General features: G+C 41.2%; 1 protein-coding gene and 1 pseudogene across 1 annotated transcript; both read right to left on the reverse strand.

Moving 5' to 3' along the window:
• Window positions 1-441: 441 nt before the first annotated feature.
• On the reverse strand, window positions 442-4,897 carry LOC109098579 (beta-1,3-galactosyltransferase 6-like). Its single transcript, XM_019112177.2, has 2 exons — window positions 4,578-4,897; window positions 442-2,038 (listed from the first exon to the last, which is right to left on the reverse strand). Exon 2 carries the CDS (start codon window positions 2,029-2,031, stop codon window positions 1,027-1,029), a length of 1,005 nt encoding a protein of 334 aa, XP_018967722.1. The 5' UTR covers window positions 2,032-2,038; window positions 4,578-4,897; the 3' UTR covers window positions 442-1,026.
• A 1,252-nt stretch (window positions 4,898-6,149) lies between these two features.
• LOC109086131 lies at window positions 6,150-20,560 on the reverse strand (annotated as a pseudogene).
• Window positions 20,561-20,691: the final 131 nt, after the last annotated feature.

Genomic DNA, 20,691 nt, shown 5'->3' on the forward strand with positions numbered 1-20,691 from the left:
CTGCGAGTAAGAGATGCACTAAAAATCAAGTCAATATTCTGTTTCACTCTGAAATAAGTCACAATGCTCAAGTCACTATTATTGTCTTGATATTAAGTCAGTTGCAACTTCCGTTTCACGTGGAACTTTTTCAGTAATTTAATTTTGAGATGTGGTCGCATTAGCGAAACCTAGGTGAAAATTTTCAGACAAATAAGGTCCACTGTACATATATCAATAGTGTAGTGATGCATGAAACAGCACTTAGTCACTTAAGTCACTTTCAAACTAAGTAGCTTTATATTGCTCAACACGGCGAATTTGGATGTTGAGATGGATGCATTTTTCTCACAGAATTTTACTGTACAAATGTAAATATGATCACATCCTAAGACATGGCTTTAATAAAAACATTTATTCATTTAAAAAAAAAAAAAATCATACAAGGGGACTGATGTGGTGTAAAAACAGAACAACAACGTTTAATAAAATCTGAGGTACATTTTTACAACTCCGTCACAACACATAAAATAATAGAAATACTGCCAAACTTGGCGGCCAAGTTCTCTAATCTTCAATACAGCGTTGTCATTATATGGCAAATTTGTGAGTAAAACTCACAAAGAAAACCTCAGTTTTGTCAAAATACACGTATATGAACATTTATCTTCAAGTTTCTTTCTTATTAATATACTGCTAGTCTGGCCCCACCTTTTCTTATCAATGCAGATTTATTACAACAGACACACTCCAAACATCTCAGGATTATAAATGCACGATGAGATGGAGAATCGGTGGACATGAGAATACAGCAGAAATATTTGATATCAAAGTTCCCTTTACCCAGAATCCCCCAGGCTCTCCGTACAAGCTGGCTCCCTGTTGAATCAGCCTAATAAGGGAAGAACATCTCGATCTCAAAACGAGCAGCTTTTGAGTAACACCATCTCCCATATTTCGAATTTAAAAAGAAATGCTGTTTCGGCTCGACACACAACATTGATAATAAATTAATAAATAGCAGAAGAATGCATAAGATCACAGATGTCAGGGGATGCCGTCCTTCCGTTGGCAACACTGGGAAGGCGGGACGCTCCAGTCATAAATGTAGGACAGCCTCAGTTTGACTTCCTCTTTGCACAGCCGCCCACTGCGCTGTAGTGTCTGATGCTTCTCCAACATGTCCTCTAAACTCTGCTTGTGAGTGACCAGGTACTTATTGCTGCAGCCGCGCGACTTGTACTCCGTGTCGAAGCGCGGATCGTGAACCCGCTTCACGTCCACGGGGGCCAACCAGGCGCCCAAGGACACGTCCTCACTCTGCCAGGTCTTCAGAAACCCCATATTGAGACGTACGTAGTGCACGAGGTCGGCGGACAGCACATAGCCTCCACCCAGAGCATAAGGTAAGTAGTAGTCGCACAGTTCCCAGGCACTTTCCTTCCATTTCCCGGCTGTTTTCACTCTCCCGCGGCCGGAGAAGAAGCCCCAGTAGAGCTGGCTGGGCTCCTTAGTCTTCAACTCCTCTTTGAGGACATCCAAGCGGGCGAAGGTGTCATCGTCGGCCTTCAGAACAAATTTAAAGTCCACGTTTTGGTCCAACCAGGAGTACATGTGAAGCAGTTTCTGCGTGAGGTTCTCGTAGGAATCCCGGAGGTCAGGGAGCAAGAGGAGGTCATGGTGACGGATCTGCTCGGTTCCGAGGTTCTGGAGGTCTTCGGCGGGTAAACCCTCGGTGCCGACGACAAACCAGTAGAGCACTTCGGGATCGTGTTTGGTCAGCCAGGTGCTCCGGAGGATACTGCGACGCTCCGTGTACTTCGGGCCCGTGGTGATGAGAACGACCAGAAATGTAGAGAGCTCTTTAGCGTGAGGAGGCCCGGCCGGCTGCTTCTGTCGTGACTCGGGCCGCGGCGCCGCCCCTGGGGACTCACCCCGCTTCAGTGTCTCAGATGTGCATTTGGCGAGGAACAAAAGGACGATGGCGAATAGGAAGAAGACACCGAGTGCCAGGGCTGTCTTGTGACGACACACAAGACGGACCAAATTCATGATGTCACTGAAGGACAGAAGGAAATCACACAAGCCTTAACTAAATGTGTGCAACCTTACAGCCTGTTCACACCAGAACGAACATTAGGTGTGCTGATCTCTATTCCATCGCACTGAAAAGAAACTAGGTCAACCAATACGAGTCATGCTTTTCGTCATGTGCTGTTTGATTTACATACTTCTCCACGACAAGCAGGTTAAGGTGGGGTCACGTTAGCGAAATCTTGAGGGCAAAAAAGGGACATGGTCCATTCTCAATAGTGTAGCAATATTATGAAACTCTTCAAGTCGCTTTCAACCAAGCGGCAACCTCCCGCTCTCTCTCGTGAAGCCAACAAGGAAGTGACTTAAACTGTAATTCATCGACTGGCCGCTTGAGGCTGGCTGCAAAAGGGAGTCAATCCCATAGACTCCCCATGTTAAAATGCCCAACTTTACAGCAGAAAAAAAAAAAAAACATGTTTACAGCCTGGTTCAAAAAATGATTTTGGTGTATATAGCTAATTTTGCCCTTCATGACAACTGTGAGGGGGGTGATTTTTTTTATAACTCATCAGTTTAAATTATATTAAGCCTTAAAGTTCTGCATAATTAAGGGCGTGGCCACTTGAGTGACAGGTGGATTGCCGCTGTTGAGAATGCCGTTGAGCTAGGTGGGCGTGGCTTCAGCAACCAGCTCCCGCCTTTTTTGCCCATTTTTGATTATCCGGGAGAGTCGTGCAGTGATGCGTTGCCAAGATGGCGACAGCCCACTCCGCCCACTTTGAGCTTCAAAAACGCTCTTCAGGAGTCTACGGGTGACGTCACGGACACTACGTCCATGTTTTTATACAGTCTATGCTTTCAACTCAAGCAGCTCTCCGTTGGTCAGCGCAGCTAATTTGAAGAGGCACGAAATCTGCACTGGGAACTTTTTCACCCTCATGCATTAACTCACACTACACTTTCCGTTCCACTGACTTCCATTCATACACATGCGAATGCAGGAGACAGGAAACACAAGCGCTTGCAATAATTCGCTGCATTTCAAAGGACTCTGCCGTGGCCCCTTGAATTAAAAGAAAGCATACCTAAAAAATAATACTTTTTAAAGCATACTTTTTTACATTTTGGATGTATTATGTGTACAACTAAATGTAAAAAAAAATTCTGACCACTGCTTTAATTCCGACTGCATGAATTCCTATTGAAATGACTGGATTTCGCCCAAGAGATTTCGCTGTTAATTGAGACCTCACATTAATTGACACAAAAGTCGAGCAGCATTGCTTTGTGTAACTCAGCGGTTCTCAATTCCAGTCCTCGCGACCCCCTGATCTGCACATTTTGCATGTCTCTCTGTTAACACACCTGATTCAGATCATCAGCTCGTTAGAAGTGAGCTCCGTGCATGAACTGTGTTCCGAATGTCATGCTCCCTACAACGTGTTCATTGCTCCCTACTCCCCGAGCAGGGAAAATCTGTTTAAGTTGACTTCACTTCGAAACATTCATTCATGGATTTGCGATGCCCAACGTCTTCACACGGACAAGTGTGACATATACCTCTGTAAATAAATACATTTAAATTCATGTCTCCGACACTTTAATGCACTTTGAATGGAACATATACAGTCGCTTCGAACTGGAATCATGGTGGAATATCCTGTGATGTCCACTTCGCAGGGCACTTACGTTCAAATAGAACAAACGTCTGAAGCGATAAGAAAAACATACAAAATGTGAAGAGCAGGGGGGCGCGAGGACTGGAATTGAGAACCGCTGGTGTAACTGGTGTCAACCCCTTTAACCGCGGTATCTGCTGTACTTATGCTTTTCTTCTTTAAGCGCCACCTACTGTTCACATAATGAATCTGCACTTTCATTCTGACTAGGTGCGTCCCACTTGTGCACTATTCTATGACGTTTTTGTAGTATACATACTGCGAGTAGTGCGTTCGCATTGAAAATTCCAAAATGAAAAAGTGCACTTTAAATACACGGATGATGCACTTAAATAACCAAAAAAACGTGGACTGTTGGACACTTCATGCACTCAACTGTCGCAGCTTTAATTACGTAACGAAGGGGGAGGGGCTATCAGACTCCGATGACCTTATACAATTCATACACTACATGGTTGAGTACATAGTGCATAAGTACATAGTGTATAGTGCGTCGTTTGGAACGCAGCTCCTGTCTGCCGTATTTACCCCCCTTTGGACTGAACAGATAAATCATATGCGAAAATCATAAATTTCGTGTTGTTGTGAACAGGCCTTTAGGGTAGACGATACAGAACAGAGGTGCGTTTCCCAAAAGCAGCTATGTTCGCAAGTTTCCAATGAAACTTACCAGCAGAGTTAACTAAAGATGCTTTTGGGAAACGCACCCCGATCAATAAACATCACAATCTTAAGATTTTTTTTTTTTTTTTTTTTACACATTTTGGATTAATTCACTAGTGATTTTAAATGGCTTTTTTTAAACTAACTAGTGATTTTTAAATGTAGTCACTGTACAATATTTTCTAATAACTAATAAGGCAATAAAAACTGCATGCTTACCTGCTGGATTCCCTGCAAGGCGATCATTTACTGCGCGTCGGGCTCATCCTGTGCATCTTTATATCAGAGGCTGTTATGTTTTACAGTAACGTTAGCAGCTGAACCACAACTCTCCGTCTTCTGCCTCTCCAGACAAAACGTACGATATTTACACACAGCAGACACACACACCTCCCGCGACGACTGAAAACGTCAGACTAAAACAGAAAGCATTTTGAACGCGTCATTATTTTATTTTTTTCCAGCTCAAATGCACGCACACACCCCGCACTTCCCGTTCACTGAAGTCGCGCTGCTCTGACAGCATCGTCGACGACCTGCGCCTTCTACCGGACTGGATGATTATATATATTTTTTTTTTTTCTAGTTTACACAAAGCACAAGAAAGCCTTTATTTCTCTCTCTTTAATAACGTTAACATGCATGTACACCACTAGGCAAACACAGCATCTGCTGTGTACAAACATCTGATAGACGTCTTTTAAGATGTCAGTTTTACACACATTCTGACATCTCATAGGAAACGTCCTATAGACTTACAGCAGATGAGCAAACACTCTAGAAAAAAAAAAACATCTTGCAGATGTCAAATACACTTCTCTGTGATATATGTGTGCTGTCAGGGTTCATTCAGTCAGTTTCTCCGAAATGCTGCTGGACCAGATGGCAATCAGACGATTTATTTTCTCCCGCGAGGGAATGTAGTTTTCATCTTGGTGTTCAGTATTATGTCCGTGCTCAGAATTTAAAGGGATACTCCACCCCAAAATGAAAATGTTGTCATTAATCACTTACCTCCATGTCGTTCCAAACCCGTGAAAGCTTCATTCGTCTTCGGAACACAATTTAAGATATTTTGGATGAAAACCGGGAGGCTTGTGACTGTCCCGTAGACTGCTAAATAAATAAGAGTGTCAAGGTCCATAAAAGTATGAAAGACATCGTCAGAATACTCCATCTGCCATCAGTGACTCAACCGTAACGTTATGAAGTGACGATATTACTTTTTGTAAGTGAAGAAAATACAAATAACAACTTTATTCAACAATTCCTTTGTCAAGTCTCCTCTGTGTCTCTGCACATCACCGTATGTTGTGTATGATACAGAGAGACAAAAATGAGACCGTTGACAAAGGAATTGTTGAATAAAGTCGTTATTTTTGTTTTCTTCACTTACAAGAAGTGTTCCCGTTGCTTCATATAACCCAGATTGCACGTCTGATGGCAGATGGAGTATTCTGACGACGACTTTCAAACCTTTTCTGGACCTTGACACTGTTATTTATTTGGCAGTCTATGGGACAGTCACAGGCCTCCTGGTTTTCACCCAAAATATCTTAAATTGTGTTCTGAAGACGAACTGGGCTTTTACGGGTTTGGAACGACATGGAGGTAAGTGATTAATGACAACATTTTCAATTTGGGGTGGAGTATCCATTTAAGCTGAAGCTGTTCCAATTCAGGATCATCCAAAACCAACTGGATTGTCTGGAAATGGGGCAAATGGGCAAGCAAAAAGACAGTGGTGTGGTAGAGAAGAAAGAAAAGCTAAAAACAGCAAGATACAAAAACTGAATTGATGTTTGTTTATTTGATGGCATTACAATAGAGGTGTTTTTTCCATTGTGGCTTGACATTACAAAATGTGTACAGTACTTGCTAAACGTTCTCTGAACTCAAAAACACTGCCAAACATGTCGGAGAGAATGTCAAGGCACGTCATGTTATCGAGACCAGAACAAGACCGTAGAGGTCAGTCACAGTGTCATTAAGCGATTTCAAAGATCACGTTAACTGTCTGTCACGGAGACCGCACGCGGCGGTCAAGGGTCAGAGACATATTTGGTGTTCTCTAGTTTGATAAGCAGACTACTCAGAAATGCTGCAAATAAAGCACACTTAATGTCAGAAAACCAATCATCGGTGTGCAATTATGGTTTCTGTAAGTAGCATCACATTTTCATTGGCTTTGTCATCCCAGCTCTTCTGTTAAATATCTTCACCCCCCTGTTCTCCAAGGAGAGTACTGACATCATTAAACAATTTTAGCTAAAAATAAAAACAATAAAATAAAAACATGAGAAGTTGAAGTTACTCCTTATATCCACTGATATTCCTCACAACATACACTCTACGATTCTACCTTTGATTTGACTAACATATAGCGCTAACTTAAATAACAATACGACCAGGGCACATAACATTTTCTTTTTTTTCCTTTCCACATCTTGACCTTCCGGTAAAGTGGTTGAGAACCAGTCAGCTTCACAATCAAACATAACTTAAAAACAAGAGATCCTACCACAACAAAAACACGACATTTAATCTAAAAACAAAATGGAATATAAACGAGTCAAGGATTAGTGTAAGGATTTTAGTTGAACAGACAAATCTACGGCGTTACGATCCCTGTTCCTTTATGTCAGCATTATTCCGCTATTGCTTACGAATTAAAAACACGTCAGCGTTCCTTGGGCCAAGAAAATATACTTACCTAACCGGAAACGGGATTTCTCGGCAGACAGATGCAAAACGACATGATAGATTTCTAAAACATAAATAGGACAGATTAAACCAGTTGCAGCAGTTGACGGCAGGTCTGTCGGTCGTAAAATCTACGTGACATCAGTCTGTGTGTGTCATATGTAGGGGTACTGAGGGACCCTCCGCGGGCTCAGCTGATAGCCGTTGTAAGCCCCGCCTCCTCTAGTGGTGCTGGTGCTGACGTAAGGATGGGCGGGGTAATGTTGCTGGTAGTGGGCGGAGAGTCCGTGGACCACGCCTCCAATAGAGTCCTTTGGGATAAGATTGGCTGCATAGTGACTAGAGTGCGGGACGTGCATGGAGGGGGAGGAGCCTTGTACGAGCAGGTGCTCCATGTGGGACGCGGGGGTGGGGTAGGGGTACAGGCTGGGGGCGCTGGTGAACGACGGGGCCTCCTGGAGACCGTAACGAGACGAGGCCGGCGGGTATGTGTGCTGTCGGCGCAGGGATGATGAGCCACCGGATGGTTCTTGAGACGAGGAGACAGTGGTCTGGAAAAAGGAAAACAGGAAACTGAACCACACGTTCATTACGATACACCGCGGCACGGGGCATGGACAGAAGTGGTCACCTGACTGAGGTTCAGTGGTTGAGATCTGCTGGGCTCCTGTTGGGGGTCAGTGACGCTCTCTCCTGAGCTGCTCGGCTGCCTTGTGGCGGCGGCTCTCTTAGGCTTCATGTAGTAATTCTGAGCAAGACCTAAAACAAACGTGACGTATTCCTTTTATAAAGAATTGTTGACGAAGCTACAGCGAATACAAACAGGACCACAGCTAATACTCGCCTACAGCCGATGGGGGAATTTTGGCTGATATTGAGTTTTCCACAGGCTGTGCTTTCACAGATGGAGCCACCACTGCCAGGGATTTGGACAGCCGTGAGGACTGGACCCCGACGTGACTGCTCTGGGGTTTGGGAGTCAGGGGACTGGCGGTGGAGGAGTCCGAATCGTGAACGGTCAGACAGCTGATCACATTAGTCCTGTGGCTGGGGCCACAGCTGCCAGAAAAAAAAAAGTGGATTTTTAGGGAACATCTGTGGAATTTCACATGGTTGAAATGACTTAAATATAGAAAAAATTATATATTTGTTTTATAATTAACACTACATTCCTACTGGCAGCATTCAGTTCAGACTTCAGTGTGGTTTACACAAATATGGAGCTACTTTACATTGTGAAAAGACACTTTGTCAGACTAGAACTTGTTTTGCATTAATGCATACATTCCAATTCAAAAGTCTGAGGTTGATAAGAGGTTTCTGAAAGAAGTCTCGGTAACACTTTATAATAACTGCACGCTATTAATCATTAGTTATGCATTAGGAAACAGTTAATTCATCATTTATAAAGCATTAATAGACATTAATAAGCAGTTTATAAATACAGATATAAATGCTTTATACTTGATTTAAAAGCATATATATAATGTATTTAATAATTGTTTTTTTCATACTTTATTAATAATCAATTTATCATTTCTAAATGAAGTATAGCATTATTTACACACCAGTTATAAAGGAGTTGTCAGTGGTTCATAAGATCACTTAGAAATTGTAAGTAAATGATTAATAAACTATTTAAATGTGCATTCATCTTATTATTCAGACATATAGTAATAGTTACTTAGAGTGTTAATAAATGGTTTATTAACATGTATTTCTACTGTAATTCAGGGTTAATTCAGGTAGTTATAAAACATATGTAGTTGTTAGTTAACTATTATTGTGAGCTCATCTAAAGTAAGGAATAGTTATGCCTTGTAAAGCTTTTACAAATGAGATTTAAAGGCTGTTAATATTTCTATGTTCTGTATCACTGTGTTGTGTTTGTTTCATTTTCCTGTTTAGAAGATAACCGAGCCTTTAAATATCCTTTATAAATGCTTTACAAGGCATAACTAGTCCTCACTTTAGATGAGCTCACATAAATAGTTAACTGACCACTACTAAATGCTTTATAACTACCTGAATTTACTACATTTACTTACAATTTCTTGTGATCTTATGAATCACTGGCAACTCCTAAATAACTGGTTTGTAAATAATGCTATACTTCATTGAGAAATGATAACTTGATCATGAATAAAGTATGACAATAATATTATTAAACACATTATAGATATGCTTTTAAATCAAGAATAAAGCATTTATATCTGTATTTATAAACTGCTTATTAATGTCTATTAATGCTTTATAAATTATGAATTATCTGTTTACTAATGCTTAATTAATGATTAATAGTGTGCAGTTATTATAAAGTGTTACCGAAGTCTCTTCTGCTCACAAAAAAAAAACAGTATATCAGAATTTTTTTTTTTTGGAAATCTTACTGACCTCAAACCTTTTGTTGCGGATGTGAAACCATATGTAGTGACCTCACTCACCTAGCAGGGTGGAACTTCCTCTCGTCCTCATCGTCAGAGTCACTGTGTATGGTGATGACACTGACAGCAGGACTCGGGGTGTCGCAGATAATGATGGGCTGAGTGAGAATAGCACTGAATGACTGAGAGCCCACCAGAGCACTGCTGAGAATACAGAAATAGACAGGCAGACAGTAAATTGAAAGATTCTTCCCCCTTAAAAAGCATCTGGACACCTAATGAACATCCTCGCATAGAGTATCAAATCATGTTATTTGATTTTTTTTAAAAATAGCACACAAAGCAAAAAAAACTGTTCAGAATAATAAAACCAAACTAAATATACCATTGAAATATTTGAGTGTCAAGAGTAAATGGGCCAATACCTGCTTCCAGTGTCACCGCAGACCCTGCTCCTCTTGTTCTGAGACCGTGTGACTGTGGACGCTCCTCGACTGAGAGACTGAGCAAGATTGAGGCCGCCAAGGATGTGTGGGTTCTGCTGGACGACGCCATTGTGCTGACCGCTCTGAGACGCCCTGCAGGAAAAAACCAACCAATCAGTATCGAGCACATTCAAACATCTACCAAACTATAATGATTCTTCCTAAACATTCACCTCCAGCTTGAAGTTTGCTGTTTAGAGCTGTCGGACAGTAGGGTCTCCGGAGGCGATTCGGTCACTACGGGCTGGTGGCTGGAGTTGTGGAGGGTCATGCCAGGCACCTGCTGCCACGCAGAGGGTATGAGGATCTGCTGGGTTCCCGCTGGCCAGGCCTGCTGGAGTACGACATAATATTTGCCTTAGTGACACTAGCACTTGGAAAAACGCTTAAACAAGTCATAGTGTACCACTGACTGTCAGTCAAATTTGAAATTAGTTTCACTGGCAAATGAGCAGTAGGTAAAAACATCTATGACCAAACCTGCACCACACAATGAGTGACAATGATGCATATCTGTGACCCTGGACCACAAAACCAGTCATAAGGGTGAATTTCTCAAAATTGAGATTTATACACCATCATACAGCTGACTCAGTAAGCTTTCCATTGATGTATGGTTTGTTAGGATCAGACAATATTTGGCTGAGATACAACTATTTGAATATCTGGAATCTGAGGGTGCAAAAAAAAAAAATCTAAATATTGAGATAATTGCCTTTGAAGTTGTCCAAATGAAGTTCTTAGCAATGCATATTACTAATGAAAAAAGTTTTCATATATTTACAGTAGGAAATTGACAAAATATCTTCATGGAACATGATCTTTACTTAATATTCTAATAATTTTTGGCATAAAAGTAAAATCGATAATTTTGACTCATACAATGTATTTTTGGCTATTGCTAAAAATATAACCCAACGACTTAAGACTGGTTTTGTGGTCCAGGGTCACATATGGTCATTTAATTCTGAATTAAACATTTATGCCATGCCAGAATGATCAAGAACTTGAACTAACATGCTGATGTGACATCACTGCATGAATTAAATAATCCATCAACGCACAAAACAAAATATGCAATTCTCTCCCGGGGCATTAGGCAGCTTTAGATGTAGCACAGCCATTACATATGATTTTAAAAGCCAAGACAAGCACAGCATGCTTAAATCATACACAAGCGTTAAAAATTAAAGATGGGGCAGGAAAGAGTAGTCCAGCAACCTGTTGGGAAAAATCATGGCTGTTAAATAGTCAGAAAACAATGAGCGTTTCCACAGAGCAAAACTGGCCAAAAGATCTGCCATGCCAGTATGCACTGGAGTACCTGCAGACAGACATGGCTATGAGAGGGAGAGGAACGTGGCTGCGAGTGTTTTTGAGCTGTAGACAAGGTCAGAGTCCTCCCCTGAGAGAAGAAGAAGGGCAAAACAGATGGTGGGACTGGGAGGTCAAAGGAGGGATATATATATATAATTTTTTTTTTTTTTTTTTTTTTTTTTTTTCACACAACAAGAAGCTGCAAGCAAAGCACAGAAAAGTCAGCACATGCCTCCCATGCCTGTAGCAGACCTGCACTGAGAAAGAATGATGAGGGAGAGACTGAGAAGGAAAAGAAAGGGAGAACGAGCAGAAAGTCGGCCTGTCGCAATAATCAATATATAGACTTGCACAATATATGTATATGACCTCCATAATTTTTGGTGATGGAATATATTGCCCATTATATTTACATAAAAATTAATGTCACCATGTTTTCTTGCACCTGTGTCTTTTGCAGCTTCTCCTACATAACGTGGTGTAGTTGATGCTAGTTCAAATTTAAAAAATGCTTCTACAATTAAAAAAAAAAAAGAAAGTTTCATCTGCAGATATGTCCTTGTTTAGGGATCTGTGCCTTTGTGCATACGGACATCTGACTGCTAAATACGGATTGTGTTTTTCAGCAATACAGTGCACCCTTAATTTACAGAGAAAAGAAGGTCTGGGAAAAATCTCCATACAAGTTCTTTGTGAATTTTTCTTTTTTCAACTTGCTACTTTGCACTTTTTGTTAGAAAATGTTTATTTACTATTTATTCAAGTTAAGGTATCTAATATTTTGATGCTTAATTTCCATAATCTAAATATTCTTTAGAATTAAAAGTTTGTCGTCATTTGAAAGTGTTGGCCTTCTTGCATTATTATGCTTTTATATTATTATTATATATTCAGTGGCATAAAAATGGTCTTAAAATGACAATAATATTGTTTATCGCAATTATTTCTGGGGCAATATATCACAAAACAAAAAGTTGTTATCATGACAGGCCCAGCAGAAAGAAAGATTAGAGAGAGAGATAAAGGAAAAGACCAGAAATACAGAAGGGATTATTAAAAAAAGGAAGAGCTCAAAGAAAAATGATAGGGGTCAGAAATAAAAACAGAGATAGAGATAAAACTATTTAAGACCATAAAAAGAATCAGAGTGAGAGAGAGAGAGAAAGAAAAATCAGAAAAAAAGAAAAACGTCATTAAAAAAAATATGCCAAAAAGGTCAGTAAAGCTCAAAGAGGATCCAGAATGATCAAAGTGAGATCAGAAAAAAAGATGGTGATTGGACAAAAGATCAAAGTGTCACCAAAAAAAAAAAAAAAGATCACCAAGAGATTAAAGAGGATCCCGAATTATCGAAGAGAGGCTGTAAAGTCTGAAAAAAATATCAAAAAGAGATCATAGAGGATCATAAAGAATTATCAAAGAGAGATCAGAAAAGAGACATAAGTAAATATCAAAGAGGGATAAAATTTTTTTTTAAAAAAAGATCAAAGAGTGATCCGAAAGAAATAAAAGATATGGTCTATAACATAGAGAGACCAGAATGAGTGTAGGATTAGAAAGAAAGATGCATTTAAGCAAGATTTTGGAAAGAGCCCAAGAGAGGGAGAAATGATGAGGTTAGTGGTAGAGCGCTGGGTGGGTCTCTCTTTACCAGCACTGTGGCTGTCTGCTCCAGCAGGGCAGGCCTTCCTGCCCCACAGCCCAGTGCCAGGGGCAGCGGATACTGGGACGCCACTCCCGCTGTGTGGGGGTGCAGCGTAGCCACCATCAGAGGCGTACAGGAGCCCTACGGAGGAGGGGCACCATGGAGGGAAAGGGGCAAAAGGCATGGAAAGATTAGACAAAAGGTCAGATTCAGGTCTGGGGTACAAGGCTGTGATCTCACGTGCCATTTACCGGCACTTGCCAGCAGCCGAACAGCTGCCCATGCAGACTTTAAGGACTGACGTTTCCTCTCCAACTCAACTGGATTAATTAGCAGTTCATCAGATTGCAGTGATGTAACGTCAGCGTTAGATATTATGCCACCGTTTCACAAACAATGTGCTGTATGTCTTACCTGTGTCAGCATGCTGGGTTGAATCTGAAGGGGTTGCGTGGACTGGTTCTGCTGGACAACAGGAACACCGTTCTCCATCCTGACAGGATAGCTAGAGGTTTTATTTGAAGATGGAAGCCCTTCAAGAAAAACAACACAAGACAAATTTTTCAGAGTGCTTTTCAAGGATGGGGAAGCCTTGCATTATTGTATCAAATTAATAATCAATTGTAAAACATCTTGCACTCATAGCAAAACAATCATGAAACAAATTCTGAATGACTCAACTAAAAGAAATACAAATTCAAGGCCGAACAGTAGAGGGCGCAACATGAACGCAAGAACAGAACACAGGAAAAGAAACTTCGTAATTTTAGCACATAAAAATGAAATGGATGTGATGCTTAACTCAAGTGATTTGTGGTTAAATTATCGAAGGTCAGCAGCAAAAACATTGGCAGATAAAGTGACAATTAAATCCATAAAGTATTTTCAAGACTGTTGAAGACAAGATGTGCGAATGCAATTTTTGGGTGTCAATTATCACTTCTATGTGCTTGCGCAATATCAAAATGAGTTTTGTGTTACACAAAATGTTACACAAATGAGCCATGACTCAATGTTTAATAGGGTTCTTTTTCTTTAATGTGTTGTCTTTTTTTTATTACACTGGATAAGAAAGAATAAAGCCTTTTCAAGGCAAATATCAAAATTCAAGCAAAGTTGAATAAAAACTTTGAGCATCTTAATATTTAGGACCATTAAAAACAAATACGAAATAAATCCAAAATTAACTGCGTGAATCCCAGTTTAATTCCACCATGTGACGTCTCTGAAACAGGATATCAATCAAAAAAATTGTTAACCAATGTTTTAACTACAACTGGATGGAGTCTGGCTTATCGAAGGGACATAAATCACCCACAGTGCACCCGGCTCTAGCTCACCTTGGATAGTGGTGGGGGGGCAGACGATGAGGGTTTGCTGGAAAGGTTCGGTCTGAGCACACAGCTGAGTGGGACGGGTCTGCAGGGGGATGCTGGGTTGGGCCAGGCCTGGGATGTTTATGGTCGCCTGCTGGTAAAGTGCCGGTTGGTAGTTAAGGAGAGGAACAGCTCCACCAGCAGACGGAACCTGAGAAAATGTCCAACAATGTTAAAGACTGGTGGAAATCCAGCCTATTGCATGTGTATTTTTAATCAGGTGGTTTTCCCCTAACCTGGCTGTGCTGGTTCAGCTGGCTGCTGAAGGTCACAGTCAGGTTTCCTGCAGTTCCAGGAACAGCGTTAGCAGCAAACAGGGCTTTCCCACTGTCAAAGCTACCGTTCCTTCTTTTGCAGATATCCATGTTCTGGAAACACGACTTCACACTACAAAAATATATGATATGAGAACAAATTTAAAACACACTTCTTCAAATTAACCAGCGCTAGAAGTCCACATGTCTTCGAAAGGACGTACTGTGAGCTGTGAGGGAAGTTCACCAGGTGGCTCATGGTCACAAACGGATGCGCCAAGGTCTTTGTGGGCGTAATTCTTTTATCGGCGTCCAATCTCAGCATCCTCTTCAGCAGGTCAATCAACTCCTGACGGTCCGCTTCTCCGCCAACATGTCCGTCCCTTCTAGATGCGTAGGCAGATTGACCTGGAAACCAATCAATGCAATCAGGAAAGGGTCGACTGATCTATTCAACTAATGACACGTTGCATCCTATGCATGTTTTTCTAATTACCTGCATCATGTCATCTAAACAATTGAAGATGTATTTCCTCGCTTCTTTTGACTTGATGCCCATTTCGGCCTCATGCTCGGATGGGGTCTAGAAAAATACACAAGTCTTAGTCTAGTTCAATATTAACCAACCTTTTTTTGAATAAGAAACTATTCAGTCATTCAGCGTTACTTATGTTTTAAACCAAATAAAAAACATGAAAGTATGGGTACTGACTTTTAACCTCCACAGTGGGTAGCTGGAGTCTGGTCCTTTCTTGAAGAAGCGGTTTGTCTTTGTGCCAGCACTCAAGAGATACTCAGGAGGCAATCCCTGTGTCTGAGAAATGTACCGAATCTGGAGGGGGAAAACGGGAAAGGTCAAGGTTAGTACCAAGACTAGGAGGATTTTGTGTACATTTCTGGGATCATTAATGATTTCTGCTGTTCACAGACTGCCAATTAATGGTCTTGGCGATGGTTAGATGCTCTGTTTTGGACTGCTGCCTTAAACTTGAGAACGTGAGCGCAGAATGATGCGTCCGACATGCGACCGGCTGTCAATGCTGAATCATGGCTAGATGTCTTGGCTACAGTTTCTCTTACAAAAAGACCGTCTCTTACTGAAACATGTACATGTCACACAATCTGCAGTAGACTGGGACTGTACAGTATTGCCACACTCCTGCGACTCAACCACATGTACACACTGCATTTTACAATGAGCCTCACTTGCACAGAAAGGAGTGATATTTATATATAAAGTATTACTTGATCAGAACATCCAGCGCTTGTATGAAGTGCCACAGACACAAATAACTAAGGCAACAAGTACAGAAAATATACAGTTGTAGAGCTCCTTTAAATGACAATTGAGATAGAACTGAGAGAGGTGAGAGCTAATATTTTTCTGATAATAATAAGAACATAACATGTGTGACCTGGTCATATTCTGAAGCTCCTGGATATAGCGGCCAGCCCAGAAAGAGCTCTGCAATCACACAACCCAGTGACCACATGTCGATGGCTTCACAGAACGGCAGACCAAGGATGATCTCAGGGGCTCTGAGGATAGAAAGCAGAAGAAAAAAAAAATAATCACTTCATAATCATAATCTATGCACGCAGGCTCCTTTTTCTTTTATAAATGTGTTTAGGAGTTAATCGGATGATTATTACAACTTCATAATCTCATAACTGAGGGATGTGTGATCAATAAACATGTACAATTACAGATAACCGCTCACCTGTAGTAGCGAGACTGGAGGTAAGTTGAGCAGACGGCTTTGGAGACGTGACTGGCTGAGCCAAAGTCGATAACCTTTACCCTGTAGGGCTGTCGGATGGGGTCCACCAGCATGATGTTCTCAGGCTTCAGATCAGCGTGGATGAGACCCAGGCTCTTCAGCTTCATTAGGGCCGTGGCCACCTGCTGCAGGATGGGGCGGATGTGCCTGAGGGGCAGTGGGCTGAACTTACTGTGCTTCAGGAAGTCGTAAAGGTTCTGCTCGAGCATTTCAAACACCAAGCACGTGTGGCCCTTTTGCTGGAAACACTCGTAGGAGCGGACGAAGTTGAACTCGTCTGCATTCTCTGCGCTGAGCCTGTTCAATATGCTCACCTAGGAAAGATATTAAAGTGCCCATATTATGGATTTTTGAAAATGGCCTTTCATGCAGTGTTTAACACAGCTCTAAGTGAATGGAAAGATCCTGCAAAGTTTTAAATCTGAAAGTGCACTGTGTATAAAGTTATTTACTCTTAAAAGAAAGAGTCGACTCTGAATCATTTAAACGAGTCATTTTTAAAACGAATCCCAAGCCATGAAACATTAGCATATTGCCCGCCCACTTGTTGGTCTTTTCTCATTGGTCTGAATGAAAATGCAAATTCATTCTTTGCCACTAGATGCTGCTTTTGGAGTGTAAAAATAGCAGTTTCCCCGGTAACGCTGTAAACAAAGCAGCACTGCGCTCACAAACACTGCTTTATCAGGCATTACAGACATAATGACATGAAAATGAGACCAATCCGACCAATCACCGCAGATTAGCGTCACTCAAAAGAGGAGTTTGGAAAAATTAATCGTTAAACGAATTGTTTGGGAGTCGTTGAGCAAGTAAGGTAAAACAAATGCATATTATAAGACAATGAAAGTGTTTTTTGACCTTGCATGCATGTCAACCTGTTGTTGAGAGTCCCAAAACCAAAATATGAACCTTTCATTACCCATAATAGGGGCAATTTATGGGTCAATTACAAATAAGAGCATCCACAATAAAGAAAATGGGAAAACAATCTCTTGATTTAATTGCACCAGGTTTTTAGAAAGTAATCTTTGTATTCATGTTGGCTTCATATGAATCTGAATAATCTTGTACAAAATTTAAGGCAGACCACATGACATTTTACAACCTCATCTAACTTTTCTTTGTCTAATATATCATATCCGTTCTTGACAATTGTGTGGTCACATTTGAAAACAGTCATTTTAAAAGAAAATTTTGCATGAGTGCAAAAGAATTCCCCATGCAAATTTCACAATGGTTTCAATTGGTTGCACTGACCGACAGAAGCTGCTTGGTTTGAAAGTGAGCTGTGTTTCATGCATCTACACTATTGACAATAGACATCTGACCTTTTTTTGCATGCAAAATTTCCCCTTTGTGACCACACCTTCAGTCAAAAGCGTCTGCAGAGGACCCCTCTATCATATGTCCCATTTTGTTTTTTTTCTGCATGTTGGTTACGCAATACACCATTAATTTGGTGGACGAATGTTTTTCAAATGCGATAAACGGTTTAATATCAGTTAAAGGTTTTAATAGTAATACTATAGGGGTAGTTCACACCAAAATGAAAACTGTCATCATTCACTCACCCTCTTCCCCAAACTTCCAAAAGATATTAAACTTTACTTTTTTTTCCTTTATGCCCCTTCCAAATAAAAAAAAAAAAAAATTGCATAGTGAATTTAATTCAGAAATTAAAACCACACAGGCTCATTATAGAATAACTGTATTCAAGTCACAGCATGTAATTAAAATTTTAATATCTCTGCATAAATTAAACGACAGATAGAACAAAATGAGCATCAAGTAATTTACTTAAGCCTATCAGCTTGAGGGGAAACGAGGGCAAAGTCATATTTAGTTTCATCATGGAGTAAGAAGAAGAATAAAAAAGGCATGCCAGATGCAGTCTCTGCAGCAAAATTAGGCAGAAATGAAACACCGTGAAATCTTGATAAGGTGATTACCCGAGATTGGAAAACAAAAACCCAGAAACATAGATACCACCATAACATACCTCGATCTGTCCCTGACGTGCATATGATGGATGGTTCTTCAGGATCTTGATGGCCACAATCTCATTAGTTCCTCTTTTCCAGCACTTGGCCACCTGCCCAAACGTGCCCCGACCGAGAAACTCAAGAACCTCGTAGCTGTTGGAGACGGAGCAGAGGATCTCGTGCTGGACCAGCTGGTAGTCCCCTTCCCCGTTGGAGCTGCTGCTTTTGGTGGTGGGGGCCGAGTTGGGGATGGACTGGGCGGTGGTTCCTGCTCCTCCCGTACGTGCGGAGAAAGCAGGAGCCGAGAGCTCCTCCAGAATCTGAACGCTGCCGCTGCCGCTTCCTCCGGAGCTCTCCACTTCCTCATTCTTCCTCTTCACGCCATACCTGTGCCCGCGGGAGGAGTGCGACTCCGTGTGGTGGGTGTTGTGAGATGTTCTGCGACTGGCCCCACGCGGGAGGCTCCCGGTGCTGTCTGCAGCACGGACCACCACCTGGCCCCGGGACGCTGGGGGGAAGATCAGGCCGGAGGTGCCGAAAGGGAGGCCCGCTGCGGGGTTGAAGCTGTACTGGCCCACAGAACTGTACGCTTCATTGGAAGCATCCCAAGCACAGCTCTCCACTTTCATTTTTTTCACCCTGCAGAAGGCACTGGAAGACACAGACGGAGGGGAGAAAACCTGCAGCTGTGAAGCCATGCCTGCGAATATATTGAATAAGTAAGTTCGCCATTGATGAATACAGAAAGAACACAAAAGACGGGAATGCTGATATCTCAACATGATTGAACGAACACAGTCAAGATGATGAGTCAAATATTTATTATAAATACTGACATATCTAGCATTCACTTAAATGAATCATGTATGGAGACTTGAGGATGAGTTTGAAACGACTGTCAGCTCCACGTAGAGAAATAACACAGACACTTTTTATCCTTATGTCAGAATTCAAGATATAGATGATTTTTTTGTTTGTTTTTGTCTGGTTTAAAGTATATTTGAAGCTAAATTAAGTATAATATTGGGTGTAATACATTTATTAATTTATAAAATGAAACTGAAAAATCTGTGATAATATCTGAATTTATAACGGAAATAAAGCTATCTACAGTATCTATAAATTATCTGTAATCTCTCAATATATAATATTAATAACTTTATAGTGGAAATACCGCTAGACGAAAAGCTAAAGGCAGGTAAAATTGTGACGTTTCGTCTCATTTCTGAATTATCGATGCACAGCCAGGGATTTCAACGACAGGTCAGACAGGTAAAATAAAAACATTTATTATTATTTTCGATTTTTAAAATTGGTAGTTTTTATACTATCATCTGGATTGAGGGTCTGTCTGTAACCCCTGATTCACACAAACACATTCAGAGACCGACTGCAAGCAGAACATCGCATCTAAAACACACACACAAAACATCGTCAACACACAAGCGAAATATCAAAGATTACCTACGAGCTACACAGCTGCTGGCGGTCAAGTGTCAAATATAGGAGTTTTAAAGCGAAACCATCCCGCTGTATGTTTACAACCAGCAAACGACTCCACCCTTTTCAAGAAAACTGCGCTAATGTCGCGAAATGCGATGATTTTTGATTTCTATATGAGCATTAATATCGCAGTGACTGAACGGAACGAGAGTCGACGCTGTCCTCGAATCCGCAGACGTCATAAGTTTGCTACATTGTATCATCAGTCTGCTACTAGGCAACCAAGAGTTAGTGTTACAATGTAACACATCATTAATATTAAAAATAAAAAGCATTGTAGCTAAGAACAAAAGGAGAAATCAATAAAGAAAAAAAAATCACCAGAGCTCAACAAAACCAACCCTCCTTTACAAAAAAATCTATTCAAACGCATTATATTTCTACATTAGTTTAATTAAAGCCACTTATGTGGATGTATATATTATGGATGCGTATTGCTATATTAATATACCTGAGCGTGTTGTTGATCCTGGTGTCTGGGGCAGAGGAGAGCTTTAAATCCCTCGGATATGGATTCTAGGCCTTCATTGTTACCGAGCAGCTCCGGCCCTGCAGTTAACTCGAAAATAAACAGCGTTCGGTGTAAAAATACAGCTCCATCAGTCGCTGTGAGGGGAGACCGGGCGCGCTGCTCGTAAAAGCGTCGATTTCTGAACTTGCACTAAAAAGCCCTGTTTAAAATCCGGGCAGAAACGGGGCTGTTGTGCTCCCCGGAACAGCCAAAGCCTGATTATCAGCTGCTTCAGTCAGGCTTCCTGTCCACAGGCTCAGGACTGCGCATGCGCACACCGCTTACGCGTTTTGTAACACGCTCTGAGATCAGATACCGGGGAAATACCATATATATCAACGGGAAAAACCGTGCCACTGCTCAACGTTTCCCGTTACTATAGGAAACGG

The sequence above is a fragment of the Cyprinus carpio genome, chromosome A11, assembly GCF_018340385.1.
Source record: "Cyprinus carpio isolate SPL01 chromosome A11, ASM1834038v1, whole genome shotgun sequence".
Classification (NCBI taxonomy): Eukaryota; Metazoa; Chordata; class Actinopteri; order Cypriniformes; family Cyprinidae; genus Cyprinus; species Cyprinus carpio.